The 20554-nt window shown below is 40.1% G+C and overlaps 1 protein-coding gene across 2 annotated transcripts; it reads right to left on the bottom strand.

Annotated features, from left to right (window-relative positions):
• Positions 1 to 651: 651 nt before the first annotated feature.
• Positions 652 to 20132, bottom strand: rnf31 (ring finger protein 31). 2 transcript variants are annotated; one of them, XR_010910565.1, is made up of 25 exons: positions 19868 to 20132; positions 18453 to 18651; positions 17910 to 18056; positions 16621 to 16776; positions 16294 to 16350; positions 15694 to 15892; positions 14619 to 14778; positions 13398 to 13531; positions 12641 to 12813; positions 11256 to 11489; positions 10978 to 11163; positions 10713 to 10880; positions 10440 to 10625; positions 9698 to 9904; positions 9437 to 9610; positions 8737 to 8835; positions 8032 to 8121; positions 7716 to 7830; positions 6706 to 6818; positions 6193 to 6303; positions 6044 to 6092; positions 5506 to 5602; positions 4013 to 4178; positions 3774 to 3901; positions 652 to 1333 (listed from the first exon to the last, which is right to left on the bottom strand). XR_010910565.1 is itself a non-coding variant. In XM_067474071.1 (24 exons), the coding sequence occupies exons 2-24, from the start codon at positions 18645 to 18647 to the stop codon at positions 3851 to 3853; spliced, it is 3267 nt and encodes a 1088-aa protein (XP_067330172.1). In that variant the 5' UTR covers positions 18648 to 18651; positions 19868 to 20132; the 3' UTR covers positions 1462 to 3850. The 2 variants fall into 2 exon arrangements, 1 of the variants encoding a protein (XP_067330172.1); XM_067474071.1 differs by lacking the exon at positions 652 to 1333 and having other exon boundaries at positions 1462 to 3901.
• Between the last annotated feature and the right edge of the window lie 422 nt (positions 20133 to 20554).

Genomic DNA, 20554 nt, shown 5'->3' with positions numbered 1-20554 from the left:
ATTTACGAAATTCCCTTTTGCAGCACTACATGTGGTGTAAAAAAGGACACATACAAGGGGAAGTAGAACATGATTAATTCATGCTCACCAGGACAGAAAGATCACACCAAGAGATAAGGTGAAGAATAGTCCCGAGTCAGTGATGGGTCAAACAATACTGAAGCGTGTATCACGAACAAAGAGCGAAAACCTGTATCGATGGATGTATCGCGTTAAGACAAATCACGTGACTGATACAGCTGCTACATCGTGACGCGGCAAATTGTTTGTATCGGGAAGCGCTACTTTTGACTGTATTTGTGCTGAGAGGAGGAGAGAAGATTTTGTTTAAGTGCTGCTTGTATACGTTTTTGTTTCGTCATCATCATCATCATCATAATAATCTTGCTTTAAAAAACTGATGTACTCCCACCTCACCTGTACCTTTTTCCAAAGCAGGAGAACTGGTCTCAGGTAGAAATCGCCTTGGCCCCAAAATGCTACAAAAACCTTTCTTTCTTAATAAAAATATGTAAACCCTGCTTTTTCCCCTCACATAATTACACAAGAACTTCCACTTTCACTTATTTTTCATAAATGACATTAACAAAAACTTTCCATTGATTTCACATTTTATAATCTTATATTTGAATTTATCTATTTTCGCTCAGTTATTGTGAAAATTATTATTCAGTTTTAGATATGTTTGTGTATGGGTATGTGTAATTAAATCATGATGATCATTATTGGGTGCTGCATTTGTATCTGAAAGTAAATAATATTCATCCTAAAATTTCTGGATTATGATCCAGCTCCCAGAAAATAACCATGCTGTTTTGCAGGTTCAAGATTTGTTGCTATGACAACAACTAAAGATAATATTTAAATACAGATTAAAATCCCAATATGAAGAACCAAATAATTATTACCTGTGTTAAACCATAAATATTCTAATCTGGGTAACTCCATTATCCATGAATGCAGATCAGGGTCAAGGAGTCAAATCAGTGAAACCAGAGCTAAATCAGTCGGTTAGAGATTCTTTGTAAACCTTTTTCAATTTTAGTCAAATTAATGTCAAAGAATTTATCAGTCCAGTTGCTGTTCCAGCATCAAATTACTGTGGTCGAACTGTTCAGGAAGAACACACAGCACTATGTATGGTGTAAAAACATCATGTGGACAGAGAGTCATGATTCAAGGCATAGCTGCCTCTCTGGCTGTTTGCCATTGTAGAGGGGTAAATGAAGTTCCAGGTTTAGCAAGGGGCCTTCCAGGATAATGTCAGCGTGACTGTCCACCCGCTGAATCTCAGAAGAAGCAGGTAATGAAGTGGGCGAAAGACCCTAAACACCTAAGAAAAAAAACATCTTTAAAGTTTATATCACTGCCCACATTTAAAATTACAGAATATCTTTATTGAATATTTCTGTATAATGTGTCTTTTTGCTGCAGCTTGAACCAGAGACAACAGAATAACTAAGATTCATCACTAATCACGAATATGAGCTTGTGATTGTGGCAGGACCCGAAGCAATGAAACATAAATAAAGCATGAGTCATATAGGACTGGCATATGATGTCACACTAACAAGTGACACGAGGCTGCAATGAAGGAAATGCTTTTCCATTTCATATAAGCAATAAATTTACAAGACAGTAAAATGTGCAAAAAGTGAAAGGATCTGTCTGAAGCAACCATGCCACAGATAAAAGCAAGCAATGAACTAAAAACATTATTATAAAAATAAATTATACTACTGTATGTTCTCATCCTACTAATATGAAAAATTATGGTATTAGTAACATTGCACCCAACATCACTCATACCCTTTAAAGTTTTTTGTACAATTTAATTTTTTGAGTTTTATGCAACAGCCAAAATAATTCCATTATGGTGTGTCCTAAACCTACAGTGACTACAAAGTATCACTGTAGCTTGGGAGTTTTCACCTTTTGTCTTGTTTTGTGTTGAATTTACCTGTGTTAATTTTGAAACTGTCTGCATCAGCAAGGATTGCAAGAAAATTATTTGCATGAGTTTTTACCCCTTTTAACATAATTCATCTCAATCTCATATTTTAATCCTTTAGATTACTTTGGAGATTTTTTCAACTTTGACATGAAAATGCTTTTAGTCGGGAAACACTGTCTGTTAACCTGTCTGTGCTGGTCATATTAAATGTACTGGGATCACACACAACCTGCAGCAGATGAGTTTTATTTGGCCATGTCCAGAGAAACAAACAGACAGACAGAATAACAGACATAATAACAGTGGCACCCGGGCACTAAAATACAATAAAATCAAACAGCGCTGCCATAAAAATGTAATTGCACTGTTGACGGGGTTCATTTATCCTTTGTATGTCTTCCTGTTTCCGCTATATGTGCAGAGTTTGACAGAACTTTTTTCATACAGTTTAGTGATATTTATCCTCGGCGCAGCAATTCATGACCTCATTAATGACATGTCTGATTATTATTAACTAATTACTAATTATTAACATTTATTTTATCATACTACAGAAGACATCATTCACTCAGAGTTGGGTTTACACTTGTCAGTTCCATCAATCATTTTATTTAAAACAACCATCCAAACCGAGCAGCTGTAAAAATTGCATTTAGTTTTTACACCATCAGCACTTTCCACTCAGGTTCACACTCATCAAATTGGCTAATCTCCTGCGTTAATAATGACACTTCACATTAACAAATTAGTTTGATTAAGCAAGTTCGCCTTGTTAGTTGGAGACTTTATCTGCAGCACTCAATGCAAGACAAAATCCATTAGTCAATTATGTTAATGTGTGTAAAGTGATGCAAAACTCACATGTCAAGTATAAAACATGCTCAATTGCAGTATTTATTTTACAGGCAATGAAAATGCGAATGGTCTAGTAAGCACGGAATTTTACAGTATGATACTGTAACCCAGCACCTGCAGCTTGGATCATAGAGCGTGATAAGTGGCAATGTTCAATCTTACCTCCGATTTTGGCTCACTTTTAACCAGGGCAGATCACCATGGTAACCTCTACTGCAATGCTAGCATATTGCAGATTGAGTTAAGTTCTGAGGATCAGACTAAAAGCTGCAAATCAGATAAAACAAAATCCGGCCATGTCTACAGTATAGGGTCCGAACCAGGGAGATTACACTGACATGTAATAGAGAGCGACATGCCCACACATGCAAGCTCATATACCAGTAGACTCCCCATGCTTTCCAATGTAATGACATTAGAAATACATGGAATCCAGCCCCCCTGTGTGCGCTGCATCACAGATACAAATATACAATGTACAGCTGTATGCCAAAGTCTGAGCACCCCTGGTGTTTTTGACTTTTTGACTTTTTGAATTGAGCCTTTCTTCCAATGCTACACTTTGTCTCATGGATTTCAAATCATAGAAAAAAATACTTTTAGTAATAGAAGCAGTGTTTAGATTATGGTACACTGGTACAGAATCTTAAAGATTTCTATACTGTTCTGTTCAGATCAATGCAGCTTCAGTTCTTCGAAGGGCATGTGTGCAGGTGTACACTTTATTTGACTGACAAACCTATTTTCTGATGTTACATTCAAAATACTGGCTGCAAAGTCTGATATCTGCAATAAATTCCTAATTAATTTTCCTTTCGTGCCAATAAATACCTCTTCAGAGCTGTTGCCATATGTGACAGGCAGCAGAGATCTCATTTAGAGCCCTGTAAACTATGTCACTGACGAAATGATACTAATGCACTCCTGTATTTACACCATTAACATTAACTTAACTTTTACCTACAGTTGACATTAAGTCTCCTTAATTTTGAGATAAATTGGTGACATCATCACTGCAGCAAAGAGGAAGTGGGACATTCATCATTTCTTCCTTGGCACCTTGTCACCGAGCGGCACTTCATCCATCAGTTTCTGCATGGAGCACAGAGAGGTGGCAGCGTGGTAAAGCTCACCATCACAAGCATGACACATTTATCAATTTATCAAACCCATGCATACACAGACAGACACACAAACACAGACCTTGAGCAGTCTACTGTAGCAGGCAAAGCTGTCGTCTCCATCCCTGCGGGTGTCCTCCACCTTGTACCTCTTACAGGCCAGCAGGAGCTCGTTTGAGCTGTACAGGGGGGCCGGGTCAATGGAGTGGCTGTTGATCAGGCTGACCAGGTACTCCCTGTAATGCTTCCTAGAAACCAGCACAACCAGATGTTAACACAATGCTGCTAGAACTAATGACAAACCTATGAACTGTTGGTGTAAGAAATTAAAATGAGATGGGTCCTTGTGGGAAGGGAAATTGTGGTCTTGTGTTATCTTTTTTGGGCTTTTTTTGGCCATTGATATGCGGCATAATATTATTTTACTTACCATCAAGTGTTAAGGTAGGCTTTCATCAGAAATTGGCTTTACACCTACATTGCATTTTTCACTAAGACCAAAGCAGGTGCTTTGCCTTTGCTCACCACACGCATCAGTGACCTTTGGATTACGGTTTGTCCTTCCTCTGACCACTGCAGACCAGAAACACACACGACCTCCTGATTTGAAGATGCTCTGACCTAGTTATTTAGTGCAATTTGATCTCATCCAAGTTACTGAGATACTTAGACACAGCCCATTCTTCCTGCACATCGCCTTTAAGAACTGAGTGTTCACTTGCTGCCTAACATATCCCACCCACTGACAGGTGCCACTCTTTATCATAGTTGGTCAACTCGGATGTCAGTGATTCTATTAATTTGGCTGAAGAAGCTATAGCAAACGTTCAATCAGGAAGACCCAAGACTCTTTAAGTCCAACTCAATCAAGTGACTGAAGGCATTGAGCTCTTCTTTTATGCAATCAGTTTTTGCCACAGTCTCCAATCGCCTAATAGCTGTCAAACTTTAATCTGTTCCTGTCTCTGCTACTGTCAGGTGTCATTTCATTGTTAGGTGGATGAAGTCTTCCTCCACCACATTCACCGCTAGTGTCTTCTTCACCAATGCCCATTAACTTCCTCCTCCATCCACATCTTAGACATCACCTCTTCACCCCCATTACCAGTGTCTAGACTCCATCATGGGATGTTCCTGAACTACTCATGGCCTGACATCCAATAATCAAAATGATTTTACAATTGAGTCTAAACACTAAAGACCTCTCACACTTTTCAGTCTTGCACATTATGTTAATAAATGTCATTCAAGAACTTTCTTAGTCCTCATTCCTCTGACTTAAATACATTTAGTCAGGTAGTGTTTAAAAAAAACTGTTCCAGTGAGCAGCTGACTGAAGTAATATATTTTTAGATACGCTTCATAAGTTTTGTGGGCCAGATCTCTCTGGTAAGTATTATAAAAGTCCCTGAAAGGTGGGGTCCAGCATAGGTGAACAAGTGACTCTTTGGTAGCTTTAGTGACTCCGCATAGTGAACCATAATGCTGTAGAGCTACATGTGTCTTATTTAAATTAAACCTGCTTCCTTGGTTCTAGATAGGGACAAATGATGAAGTACTATGAAATAGTCATACTCGCAGAGTCCAGCATGTCCAGGTTGGGTCTGAGCTCCACAGGCTGAGTCTGTCTGCTGTCCTCCCTCATCCTTCTGCTCTATCACTCCACACAGTCCTGACAAAGAGACAGAAGGACAGAGAGTAACTGAGGATTCAGGAGGTGAACACTCTCTACTTTAAACACTAGGCTTATACAGGGCTTGACATTAACGCTTGCCTGTGGCAAGTAAACGTTTGTCTACAGTGTTTCCTGGTGATTGGTTTTGTGCCGCATTGTTGGATTGTTGTCCCAGCCCACTATCGTATGTGTCATTAGGGTCACTGACAATCCAAATTTGCCCTGAAGATGTTAGAGACTTACTGACTCCACAGAGGTTAAATACCTAGGACACCCAACAAGTCAGTCAGAACTAAAACTTTCTGGATAAAACATCTTTAAGAACCTGTAGCAGCTTTGGGATAATCAAGAAGGTGATGACTAAGAATCTCAGACAGCTTTAAAAAGAAGTCTGTCTGAGTTTTAAATTTTAAACATGTGCATGGGTTCCTGGCCCACCTGTCTGCGTTCCAGGAGGGGGCTCAGTGTTGAAGACAACTCCACTTTTCTGTGAGTCACAAAGAAAAAAAGAACACTGGTTACCTACATTAATGTGTTTCAAAAACAAATCCACTTTACAGTCACATTGCATGTATGCTTGTGTGCACCTGCAGTAAAGCCTGCAGTCTGGAAGGCTCCCAGTCTCTCAGATAGAAGAGGCAGTCTCTGGGATGATGGGCATGCAGTCCAGTTACACTGCACTCATCCACTGCACAGGTCTGAAGTGAAGTCAGGGGAAGAGGAGATGTCTGTTTCTCACTCAGATCAACAACAATGACAAATGTTCACCTCTGTGGTGACCTTTGGATGCATTCTCACTGAATGTGCATTTCTAAATTTCACAAGTTGTCTCCTATTGGAAAAACCTGCATCGACCATTCAGAAAAGATGAACCATGAAGTCTCTCAGAGAGAACCAGGCTGTGATTCGAATCAGTCTAACAGGTTCATTGCAGGTTCTTATTTCTTATTCTCCTTTATCTTATGTTCTGTATAATCTACATGTCAACAGTGTTAATCAGTCCAATATTTTAACAGATATTTGTTCTAAAAAAGAAAATTGTGTCTCTACTAGTCTTGATAAAACACCATGCTCAGGGCTACAGTGTGTTTCAGACTTACGGTGTGGAAAGGGTTGTTGCAGCCACTGCAGAACTGGTAACGGCACTGTGAGCAGCAGAAATGCATGCAGCCTCCTTTAGACAGTGCGTACTGGAAGCGACAGTTGGGACACGCTTGGGGGGGGGGGGACAGGCAAGATGTGAGTGTTAAAACATTAACCAGATGCTCTTATGTACTAACAAGCAGATGTTGTGAAAGTTTCAGCCCATAACTCCTTAGTAAGGTCAAAATAAAGGCCAGCTGCCTCACTAGAAAGACAGGTGGGGATCACTGTGGGCTGAATCCGAATTAGATAAATTACCCTTACATTTCACCAAATACCAATCCCCTGGCCTCGTATGATCAGGCCTGTGTGGACCCTTACATCTGTAGACTTTAAACAATCTGATTACACAGCTATGTTACAGTACAGTGGTGGATGATTGAATACATTGTTTGATTACAGCTAAATATCAGTACTGCACTAATACAGAGCAGGCTGTGCAGACAAAACTGCTGAAATCAACTCAAATACTGGAAGCTGCTGAAAAGCTGTCACTTCACCAGAGATATGACCTCATTGGCCACAATCTCATCTCAAAGTGACAGCCTTCTGTTTTAGGTACAATATATACAGTAAAGCCTAACGCAGGCCTTTTAACCCCTGCACAAGTAGTAGAATAACAGGTACACACGATTTCAATAATCCCACGCTAGAATTACAGAAAAATCAGGTTTCGCACTAGCATGAACTAAGATATCAGCTTTCAAGAGAAGGAACTCTCAAAGATTTATTGGCCACGTATACCTGTAACCAGGTTTCTAATTTGGCTTCTCCAACTTTTCGTGTGTGTAACAAAGGCGTGCAGACAGGAGCACTCAGTTGAGTGAAAGAAATAGGTTATTAAATAATTCCAGAGAAAAGTGTCATTTCTTTTTTAAGTGGAAAGTACCAAGACTTTTAGCCATGTCTGTATTACCATCAACAACTGCGGTCAGATACTAATGTTGTACAATGTGTGTGCGCTCACTGATGCCGTTGTCTCTAAGGTAGCCAGCTAGACCCTGCTTCTGATACTCTGGATCATTCTCTCTTTTCCATGACTGGTACTGTTCACAGGACAGGCCTGCATGCTGAGACTCCCACTGCAGAGACAATAGAGACACACACTTACTGTATTGTCCACTGTAACTGCCTGTCCGTTCCCTCATTAACAGGGACTAAAATGTTTGGCTTATGCCACACATTATTAACATTACACAGTAACTATGATTTGCATTATGAATATAGAAAATCCTGATGTCCCTGAAGTCATTTATATTATATTTTATACACAGAATACTTACAGGCTTTTTACACTGAGCACAGAAGCTGTTGCGGCACTGAAAACAAGTGACCTTCAGCTGGTCTCCATCATAGATGAACCCGTATGAACACTGAGAAGAGGCAACAGCAGAAAGGAATAACATGTCATTCAGCTTTGAGAGGACATGTCTATCAGTTAATTGGCTACATTTAATAATAGAGAACTGAAAGACAAAAAAGAAAGTGTTTGATGAGCAAAGATGCAGTATGAAGGTCTCTCGCTTGCTACTGTTGCGATCTTTGAATTAACAAAGCAATTAGGTCGTCTCCATGTCACGGATAAATGCACGGACTTGTACAGTCCACAGCTCAGTTGTGTTACAGAACTGCTCAGAGCCTCATTGAATCTGCTTAAATGCAATAAAAACTTACTAAAAAATTGGATCAGCTTTTTTCCAGCAAAAAAAGCCCTGATACTGCTGCATATCTGATAAGACATCTCTAACCCAAACAAGTGGATAGAGCTATTTAATCCCACTGCTCAAAGTCTAAACACAGAAAATATATCCCCTTTTTTTGTAGTTGCCACAGCGGATCATTAGGCTGCATGTTGATTTGGCACAGTTTTTACGCAGGATAACTTTCCTGACGCAACCCTCCCCAATACAGAAAATATACTCAGAATATATATATATATATATATTTTTTTTTTTTACTTCGTTTTGTTCACCAGATTTTTGACTCACATGACAACACCAGAGGAACTTGGGATCCTTGATTAGAGCCTGTTCTGTCAGCTTCTTATGGAACAGTTCATAGACTTCTGGCTCCAGACACTCTCGTAGCTGAAGCACATTATACAACAATACAACCAAATGAATGCCTGAAAGGCAGCAAGTCAGCATAGAAACACTGCTTCTAGAAGGTGGTTTAAGAAATGCAAAAACCCATTTATGCACCACCCCACCATAAAGCTCATCTTACTTGACATGGCTAGTGCTACTTAGTCATGAAGTTTATCTGTAAGCTTTGTTGGAGATGTGGAGCTGGACAGTTATCCAGGCAGCAAAGATCTAATGAAAGTAATCAAGATGCATTATGAAAAGTCTGGGGTGATGTGGTTTGCTACTAGTTGTGTTTTCCTAGTAGCATAAGAATAATACTAGGTAATGTGTACCCATTTTCACTATTTATGACTGTCATAAATGAAAGCCTCTGTACATTTCACAAACCTACAAATGAATTGGCTGACAGCAACAAAAACCCTCCATGTAATTTCACCACAATTTCCGATTTTTTGCAAAAATACAAAACATCCCAACCTAACCCAGAAGGACTCATTTTTCTGTGCAAGGGCACCAACATTAGCCCACGAGATGTGCTGACACTGCTGGTTAGACCCTACCTTCCTCCCTTATTACCTCTTTCATTTATCTGGTTCCCTACCTGGATGTCCAGGGTGGAGAAGTAGCTGTTGAGGTGTTCAGGGTCATTGATATCAGGCTCCCAACAGACTGGACACACCATGTCTCTGATGTGTTTGTCTCTTACAGCTATGGTGAAGTGCTGCTGGAAGCAACCACAGCAAACTGAGCACTGGCATGATGTTAAAGACTGCATCTGAGGCAGGAGAGAGGGTGACAAAGGGATGTAAGGTATACAGGGCTGTGGTTCTGCTAACCCATAGTACCCATAGTGTTTCAGTACCTTGCTGTGGGGGAAGACAGAAAGGCATATGGGACACTCTTTAGCCAGCACTCTCTTGATAAACTCCCTGTCGTGCGACTCTTTTACAGCCTGCACTACATCTTCCAGGGAATAGGGGGCACTGTGCTCCAGAAGCAGTGACAGCGCCAACTCACAGCGGCCCCAGCTGGGAAGATCATACACCGCCAGTAACCTCCGACATGTACGCTGCAAGAGAAAAAAGGGAACTACGTAAGACAACCTTTACACATTTTACCAGCTATACCAACCTAGCATATGTTCCACCAATACGATCTCTGTAGTCCAAGACAAAATGTAGGAAAGACATTTTGGGACAAACAGATAAAAACAATGCATAAAAAAAGATGTATTACTTCTCCGACTACCACTCTCGCTTCTGTCCTATTTAACTACAAATGCCACCACATAACCATTTGTCCATCGATTTTAATCATCTAATAGCAGGTGGCTATAAAACCATGGTAACAACCATTCAATCGCAAGACTTTCTAAAAATGTTTCTGTGGTGTTTTACACAGCCGACACACAGTCTCACCCATACTTAGATGAATGTACTGTACACGTCATTATTTTCTGAACCAGCCAAATGATAAATTCAAGTCGGGCTTAGGTGTTTAGGTAGTGGAGCATGTGGGTGTAAGATCATGGTGACAACCCTATTAAAATGGTTGAGGATTGAACTTTTTCACTGACTGGACTGAGTCCTGGTGTCTGGACTCACCTGTTTGTCAGGATGATGAATATCTACAGGAGACTCAGGCTTGTCACTCCAAATACGCTTGTGGAAGGGTTCCAGGAGGGGTCGCTGCAGCAAGACCAGGGCACCTCTCACCTCACCCCCACTCTGCCTCAAAACGTCATGACAACGAGCCTTATCACTAAATCCCAGAGCACACAGCTCCTTAACCTGACAGTGTAAGATGAAAGAAAATAGTGATAGCATCTCCAGACAAAAAAAAAAAAGACTTGTGGAATATTACCCTGCATTTGTCACCTTGGCAAGTCTGTCTCTGAGAGCTTGCTTAGCAGCTCTCTCTGTGTCACCTCCAGCTGTCAGCCAGGCTTGCTTGGCCTCTGCTCTGGAGAGCTGGATCACACTTTCAGTTTCTGAGCCGTCCACCTCTTTCCTAGATACCTCAGTAAGACCTTCACTTGACCTGTTCTGTGTTGGGAGGACCATCAATCAACAACAGAAAACACCATTAAAAGCAGCAGCCAGAGTATAAAACATATTTGTACTGTGTGCAAAGCATACTGACTGTGTGCTCGGGTGTGGTCTTGTCAGAAATATACTGAAGGGATGATGTTGCCACCAACATCCTGATCTGGTCTAACAGCAAAGGAAGCTCTGTCTTTAACCACTTGCAGGGCACAATGCTGCTGTCTCCAGCCACTTTCATGCTCGTGTACACCTCTTCAGGACTCACACCTTTCTTCTCACCATCCTGGAACAGACATAAAGGACATATAAACTGGAATATAAACAACTATGTAGTCTAGATCTCCAGATAATGACAGGTGTAGGAAGGTGACTTGCTCTAATCAGTTGTATCAGTTTCAGTCCTTCCTCCTTCATCAGCCTCTGCCTCCAGATATCTAGGTCTTCATGAGGGGGCTCTTTGGGTTTCACTGGTAGGGCGGGGACCCGTCTGACAGGAGAAGGAGGGCGAAGCTTCACAGGCATGAGTGCAGGCTCTGGACGAGCCAGGTCACACATCTCACACACTGTAGCAGGAGAGTAGTTCAGATAGGTACAGAACTGACATACCCACTGATCAGAGAGAGAAAGACAGAAAGAGAGAGAGAAAGAGGATAATTCTTAGTCACATCCAAAGTCACTTAAATGATAAAAAATTAAGTGGATTTAGGTGAATAACCAAATTATCTGAATTGTGGGGGGCGAGGGGATTTAACAACAGCCTGTTAGAGAAAACACTTTCCACTACACAATTTCAAGTCCTCATAACCTTCTTTAAAGTTCCATTGAGAAATACAGTCTGTAACAATGCACCACAGCACAATATTTCCTGGCACAGCTGTAACCCAGTAGTTCTATACAAAGCAAACCAATTCTTGGTTACAGAAGAAGTCTTAGATTAGACTGGCCATCAAAGTCATCTGGGTTGAACCCCTTACAAAATCTCTGGTGGGATTTAGCATGCAAACCCAAGAACACTAATGAACTGGAGCCCATTCCTCAGGAATACTGCGAAAAGCGGGTGTCTGGCTATACATCATGTTTGCAGCGGGACATAACTGCAAAAGGATTCTCTACTGAGTACTGAAAATGTTTGTAATGTAGAGATTGAACAATTGTAACACTGCAGTAGTCATTAAAAGTGACATTGACATTTGAGCAAAACTGTATTTGACACATGAAGATATGCTACATGAAACCTACTGTGAACTAGTATTTCTGTGGGAAGTACTGTAATATCACTAATATTAAACACGATTATTAAGAAACAATCCAGTAAATCAGCCCAAAGAATTATTTATTAAGAGTTCAAAACTAGAAAAACTCTGGTTTGTCCAGTCCATGTGTTAGTGAGTAGGTACACAGTCCTAAAGCTTTAAATTGAAAATAATCTGCAGTTCTTGTTCTGTGTAAAAATGTATGCAAATGTGTTTCTGAAGCTAATGTGACTTTTTTACTTCGAAAAAATGAAGTAAAAACTTTGGAAAAATGATCTCAGGAGACCAGAGATTTGGCCTCCTGTTAAGACTCAATACAATGATATTATTAAACGAATGAATTCTGCGTATGTGGCTTCAACTTTAGACAATATAGATTACATTTTGCACAGATGGAAACTTTGGATTTCGTCTTCCATCATTTACACAGGAAGCATCAGTTGTTGACATATTTCAGTCTAAACCATCGATAAAAACAAGTTTAATGAACATCTTGCTAATTCAAACCTGGCTGTCAGGGTCACCGGGCATGCCCAGTACTGGTGCTGGTGGTCTGGGTGGTGTGGTGGGTGGATGTGATGGGGTCACTGGAGGTCTTGTGGCCAGGCGAGGTCTCTCACACACCTCACAAAGGATACTACTGGCTGCATTTACCATGGTACAGCTCTTACACTGCCAATCTGAGAAGCATGAACATACACATTTTTGTTCATTTCCTATTCTTAGCCCTTTCAGAGTAAAAGCCTCATAAGAAAGTAATGGGTTCAAGCCCCCTAGAGGTTTGCCACTTAGCCTGTTAAACCAGAAGGGCTCTATAGGTTTAGTAGGCATTACTGAAATGCAATCCTTTGTGAAAATGTAAATAAAAAGAGAATACATTAGCAAGTCTTTCCCTAAAAAGAGGCTGTATGGATGACAGCATACGTGGCTATAAACCTGTATACATTCATGGATATTGGCTTTTGAACTTTGTATTAATAATTTCAAAGATTTTCAAGGATAATTACAATAGTGAATTGTGTTATAACATCGTAGAAGGTGGCAGTGTCTCTGAATCTTGTTCATACATGGTTCTTTGCTAAGTAGAGTTTTAACTAATATGCGAAGGTGCAGATGCAAACGATGTTCACTGACACTGGTTTTCAGGCGTTCCTAAACACATATGTATGGTCTAGCTTGATTTTTATCTCATTTTATATGTCAAGGAGGAAACTAAAAGTGATTAGCTAGATCTCACTGATCCGGTAAAGTGTCAAACACAGACCCGTGGTGGTGGCAGGCTGAGATTCATCTGCTTTGGAGTTGATTGGTTCCAAGCGAGGGCGCTCACACTCTTCACACAGCACATCCTGAACAGAGTTGACTTTTGTGCAGTGAAGGCAACGCCAGGTAGAAGAACTGAAATGTGACAGAAGTGACTGTAAGGCTGGTCTATCAAATTGCAAGACAGGATATTCATTATACAGAGTGGCTGGCTAATTCACTTCAATCTCTGACCATATGTTTTTTACTGTTCTACTGCCTGACATTAACCCCTGCACTTGTCTATAGTCAAAAACATTTCAAATTTTCCCTCTGATGAAGTAATTTGTAAAGTTTGGGATCATTGTCTTGGTGCATGAAACCCTTCACAATTAGTTAGGGTTAACTAACCCTAACCCCAGCAACAAGAAACGCTATCTTGTGTAAGGATTGTTTAGTGGCTACTTTTAATTTCTGCTTTAGCTTCTTGGTTGCTCCCTCTGTTTATCTGTACCTTTGTAGTGTTTCTTTTTGTTATAAATCAATTTCCAATAATTCAAAAGGGAGAGTCAATCACAGATCCAACCAGAGTCAGACAAGCAACTTACTTCCCCAGCATTCTAGCAAGTGAAAATTCCAAAGGTCAAAAATCAATAATGTACTTTTCAATAAGATACTTTTACATCAGCTTATACAGCTGTAACACTACAGTAGTAAGCACTATATATTTTAGTTTTCATTTTTCAAAGACTATTACAATTATACCAACACTAAATCAACAACAGTTTTTCATTCAATGAGCAATAATTATTTACCCCATGTAAACAATTATTTACAGCAGATGTACATTATGTAGTAATGAGATGTGCTTCTTGCAGATATAAATACCATCAGATACCATCAGAACCCAAATGTCTTCAGTGAACAGCAAAATCAAATTAATTACTGTAGCTACACCATTTCAACACAGTTGGTGGGGGTAGTACTTCTGATATTTATACCCAGCATGCAGTTCTGACTTTCGCCATGTCTTAATCTGTCACTGATCCGCCCTAACTGTCTGCAATCCACAGCATTTGACCGATTTAGCTTGTTCAGGGCAAAATGAATCCTGAGTTTGGCACTGCTTCCTTAACCAGGCATTAATAGTGCTGAGACCTTTGACCTAAGTACTTAAAATGTTTAAGAAAATCCTGCGGTTAACAATGACTTCACATTGAGTGACATGCATTTTAATCCTGACCTGTGGTTGCTCCTGGTTTTAGATGATGAGACAGCTGTTCGACGGTGGCTGGCTCTGTCAGGGTTGGAGTGATACAGCCTGTCACATTCAGCGCAAAGCCCCTGGAGGCAGGTGAGACAGTGGGCAGAGATACGGAATATTCCGCAGATAGTGCAGTTTCCTGAAACAGAGATAACAATACACTTAACCAAACACTGTCACATTATTTTCTACTATGATTAATATCAATTCACTACATAATCTGCACTTTCCATTGTGTTATAATACAAGTACTATGACCCATTTTTTATACAGTACAGTGTTTCAAGTGTATCACAAACTAAAAAAGTGCTTCTTCTGAAGATAATTTGTACACCATAAAAAAAGTAAAAACTAACAAAAAAATGTGGAAAGGATAGCAAAATATATTAAGTGGTTACTCAGTGGTCTTGTCTTGTGTGGTTTTTGGTGATCAGAGAACGCCATTGTCCTCTGTCCAATCTGTTTGTAATCGTAAAACTCTAAATTTACGGACAGAAGAGCTGCAACACCAGGTCAAGATAATTAGCAGATCACATGACTGATTTAGTTTCAAAAAGTTCCAAGAGAGTCATACAGATCCATTGCTTTCTATTGAGAAAACTTTATTCTGCAGGCAATGACTTCTGATGACTTGTACAGCCTTGCAAAGTCATTCTACTTACTGTAACTCACTGATGGATTCTTCAAAATATGTTTTATACAAATTATAAGAATTTGTAGACTTGAAACCTAAACTTATATACAAAGTTAATTTAGCTCCTTAAAATATCACCATAGCACAAACTGGACACGTCTAGATCAGAGGAAGTCGTCAGGGTACAGGAAAAGGAAGTGTCAGTCTGGAGTACTAGTGTCAAAACTATAAAAATGTTAAATAAAAAGAAGTATATATACTGACATCAAGACTCCACTGTTGTGTGAGCTAATAAGACCAACTAAGTGCTCTGTTCTAGTGAACCCACCAGTGTGGCGGCAAAGTGCCAGGTCCGCATTGATCAGAAAGAAAAGATTATCACCTGGTGGTCAATGCATAAACATCAGATTCTCTTCGCACCTGGGTGTTTGTGTGAGGAGGTGGAAAAGATCTGAATGGACCTGAGACCCTGGTGGTTGGAGGACAGGGAGGAGCCATGGCTGATCTCCCTGGAGGAGTGATGGTGGAGGGGGAAGGCTAGAGACTTGGTCTGACCGTCTGAGTGGCATGAAGTGGAGGAAGAGTGGTAGACCACAGCGTCGGTGTTGAGACCCACATCCTGAGAGGAAAGAAGAGTCAACATTAAAGGTCATCAACTTCACAATAGTTCATTCAGTTTAAAGTAACGGTAACAACAGTAACATGGCTTCATCAGAGATTGGGATCCACACCAGCCCCCAGTAACACAATAATGTGTTTTTTAAATTGACTTTGCTCATAAGTGCTAACCTTGTTATTTCCTGGGGTGCTCAAAGAGCTGGCCCACCTCTGCTGTGCCCTTATGGTATCGTATCAAAACCTGAAGTATTTTTTTGTCTTGCAAAAAAGCCCAAATAATAATTTGTCACCTACTGCCATTTTCACCGACTCAATCAAAAAAGCGTTGCTTAATCGAGCAAAAAAAAAAAAAGTACTTTAAATCAAACTGCGATAGATTATACATGTGATGGTGGATTCTACCTTGTGCCTCAGTGTCGGGATGATTCTCTCATAGAACTCAGGGTGGGGATGACCCTCCTGGGATCAAAACAATTAACATCATGAGGAACCCTTTTAATTTCATAAAGTATATTACACTTCTCATACACATCCACATCTAATAAAACAGAGCAGGGGCATGAAATGACTCAGACGTCAGTATTACTAAGTAGGGGATTTTATTTGCACCTGCTCGATATCAAGGCCGAGTTCATTTGTTTCAAGATGGGTTGAGTTTTAGCAGCGCGCACACACAAGCAGACGTACATGCAAACACACACACACTAACACTCACACACACACACACACCTTTATAAGCATTTCCAGCTCCATCCTCAGGCTCATCACTTCTAGTGTTACTGCAGCAACACGGCCCACATCAGGGTCTGTGACATCATCAGGGAAGCTGAGTCCATCTGGCTGCTGATTGGAGTAACCGTAGAGACAAAGCACTGCTCGTCCTCCCTGGGTGTGGAAAGAACAAAGGCTTGGTCCATCACATACAACTTTAGTGTCAGATCATATTAGCTGTGCTTAACAGCAAAAGGAACATACTGAAGACAGTGCTGGCACAGCATTGGAAAAGGTTTCAGTACAGCTTTGGGAGTGGTTTTGGAGAGGCCTTGGCAGTATTCAGGACAGTTTAGCTAAGGACAGAGATCAGGGCTCTGTTTTTCATACATGACCACGATCAAATGAGTAATTCTGGATGTTCTAATCCTGGTTATGTTAGTTTTTCAAACTCATTTGAGATTTGAATTAGAAACGCTGGATTTTATCATCTGAGATAACTGTGGTCTCTCATTGTTGTTGATTTTTCCATACATAAACACAAAAACCTAGGATCTGTGCGTTTCCCATTGGCTACGTGCAAAAGACAAAACACAAGGAGGAATAATAAGAGAGCGAGCGAGAGCATCTTTAGAGTGGCTATGATGAAAAATGCAGAAAGACAGAGGCAAAACGTGTCTGACAAATTAAACTTGACTCCTTACTGGTGCCATGATTTCATGTCTACTGATCTAACAGTAAATATTTAGTATAATTGCAATAAGAACCTGGGAACAGGTGAAAGTAAAGTTACAAAAATATTCTGCAAACTGTTCTCCATGTATTACTCTTGGCTTATTACTACCATTAATGTTTTAGACTTTATTGCTGGTAAATAAATGTGAGTTAAGACATTCCAATATCACCAAGAACTGCACTAAAACACACATTCTGTGTAGGGCTATTGATGACCGATCGATATCAATAGTTTTTTTTATGGTGAATGTAATTAGAGTGCTGCTGGTTAAACATTTTAACAACTTATCAATAGTTGGAAGGACTTCCTGGTCCCTCAACCCCTGTACAATCACTGCTTAGTGCCACATGGATGCACAAGGTGTTATGCTATTGAGTCTATTTTCTAAATTTAAGATCACAGGTCATTTGTGGACTGATTAAACACATAATCAATATGCCTTTAGGGTTTGTATGTTTAATCAGTTTTCTTATGTTTTATTTCATATTGTTTTTTTTTGCTTTCAATTCCATTTGCTAAACTTCAGAGATCTCTGCAGCACTTTACAGTGAAACCTTTCGTCTTCCATTACCTGAATAGCATCAACAGTGGCCCTGAACACTGGGTTGTTATGTTTCACAGTCCTCCAGTACTTGGGCCTGTTGGGATTTGTCAAGTTACAGCCGTACTTTTCCAGGATGTTGAGTGCTGTAGACAGGCGCTGCAGAGATGCAAGGGTCTGAGGAGGAAGCAGAGAGAACGGCAGAATTAGCCACAAACTAAAATAGCCTTACGTTTCATGTTCAAAGTGAAGGCGAAACATGCGATTACCCTCACACTAATGTACAGCTGTTTGTTCCGCTCCGAATGTCACATTGTTTTATCTGTAGTTTCTGATTATACTTTTATTATATGTTAAAAGGGTTTACAGCTTTCTCACTGCATACCATCCGGACACTTTAGCTTTGTGAAACTGGCATTTCTGAAAACTTGACAGTTTTAGCCAAAAGTGACCTACATTCCGTATTTACCTTGGTCTGAGTCTACAGATGTATACTGTATGTGCTTCCTGGTCGGAATCCTCTACATACACTCTCTCTCTCTCTCTCTCTCTCTCTCTCTCTGTAACTCTCACCTCCTTTCTGTTGCTACCAAAGCTGTTTTCTATCGCCATGGTTTCTGCAGCGATGTGATGATATTTGGAGCAGGGCGGTAAGGGCAAATTAGCCATAGCCATGACCCCAGCCCGGACCTCCACCACCCTGCCACCCGAGTACAGACACACTTCAGCTCGACTGCGAACCTCCTGCAGCTGCTCCGAGAGCGACATCGTTCTGCACATATAAATACACACACAGTAACTACTTGTCATTTGCATGGAATTAGTTGGGAAAAAAAATCGGATTTAAGCTATGATTTAATTCCATCAGTGCAGCCTAAGTTTAAAAATGTTTTTTAAAACATGAGCCATGTTTAATAAATACCCATCATTATTCTACTGGTAGACATTGTGCACAGACAGTGTACAGACAACTAAACAACTTACTGGTATTTTAATTTTACCTTGATAGAAATTACAATAAATATTACTACAATGAAAGGCAGCTTTGCTTTAAATTAAGTTTAACTCTTAGACTGTTCATGTGTGGGCAGGGAAATTTTGCGGTTTGTTGTGGAAAAAGTTTACAAAAATAATTTCCCTATTTCTTGGTTTCCAAAGTTTTTTTAATGTGAGAGGACTGAATCAAACATATTTAAGAGCCCATTATGAGCTGGCAATACCAATTTCAAGTACTTGCTTGACCCATACAGGACTGAATTTATATTAAACTTTATATGAAGAAAGTTTAATACATCACTGATAGAAAATCAAAGAGCCAAGACTCTGAGCGGTTAATTCATGTTAAAGACACAGCTGATTAACAGCCGAGCCTCTAACTAACCTTTTTCTTTAAGGCCCTTCTTTGTAAGTTAAAATTGTTTAATTGTAGTGTATTTGCTTGCTAATACCAGGATTGATTGCAATTGTATCATGTGTTTATCATTGAAGTGGGGGGGGGGGGAGATCGGTATGGTTTTCTGCTGCTGTAGCCCATCTGCTTCAAAGTTGAATGTGCTGTGTGTTGAGAGAAACTCTCTCTCTTGACTTACTGTTGAAGTCTTACTATTCTCATCTGGTACCTACCTGCAACCACGCCAAGACCAAAGTCACGTATATCCCTTTTCTTCCACATTCTGATGCTCGGTTTGAACTTCAGCAGATTGACTTGGTCAGGCTTACACACCTAAATGCACTGAGTTGCTGCCATTTGATTGGATCTGTGCGTTAAGGAGTGAGTGTATAATCCTGAAGAATGAAGCATCACCATGACCAAACATGCATTAAGGATTTGAGAAGGAAAGGTACAGTACATTTAAGATGAGGTTTTCCCTTAGTATAATTTCTAATTATGGACTTGTACTATTACTTATCAGTGGTGTGTTCAGTACATGTGGGGGCCATGACAGGTAACCGTGACACAAAATGTTGCTACTGCTGCCAGACGTTACCTCTGCGGTACAGCAACACTGCGTTCTGATCCCGGAGCTGCTCCTACTGCGGGATGCTCGTCTCCTCTTTCGGTTGTCCGGTTTCAGCCGCGATTCATCTGTCCAACACTACCGTCAAATGTCCACTAACCACCGAACGCTACACAACGGCGTCTAGTGAAGAATCCCGGTGAAGACACAGGGGCTCTGTCTGCGAACTCGAGCAAAACATGGACGCAGCGTCTGTGACGTCATCAGCAGCTTGGTGGAACGGACGTTTTATGTCATGAATTTGTTAGCGTTACCTTTTTATAAGACATTTAAACAATAGCAACAGAAATGTTTGATATGGGCATATTATACAGTGGATTTAGAATGTAAATCTATTTTTTTATTTATACCGTAGGTCTACTAAAGAGTTGGTGGTTCAGGTAGGAATGTTTAAAATATGTTTATGTTATATTTTCACTGGGATTATATACAGTTATGTCATATTTAAAGCAAATGAGCATCATGTGGGTTTGTTGTTCATTTCATTTAAGTTAGTATGTAAGCATTTAAAAAATTCCATTCATGTACTGTGTGTTAGGCAGGGTTACTTTTAAATAAATATAATAAATATTTATAGCTTCATTGTATTTCAATAGGGGGAGGATTTGAACAAGGTTATTAAACTTATTTTGGTGAAATAATGCTTGCTGCCCATTA

This window comes from Channa argus, chromosome 14, assembly GCF_033026475.1.
Source record: "Channa argus isolate prfri chromosome 14, Channa argus male v1.0, whole genome shotgun sequence".
Classification (NCBI taxonomy): domain Eukaryota; kingdom Metazoa; phylum Chordata; class Actinopteri; order Anabantiformes; family Channidae; genus Channa; species Channa argus.
This window is presented reverse-complemented; position numbering and strand designations above follow the sequence as displayed.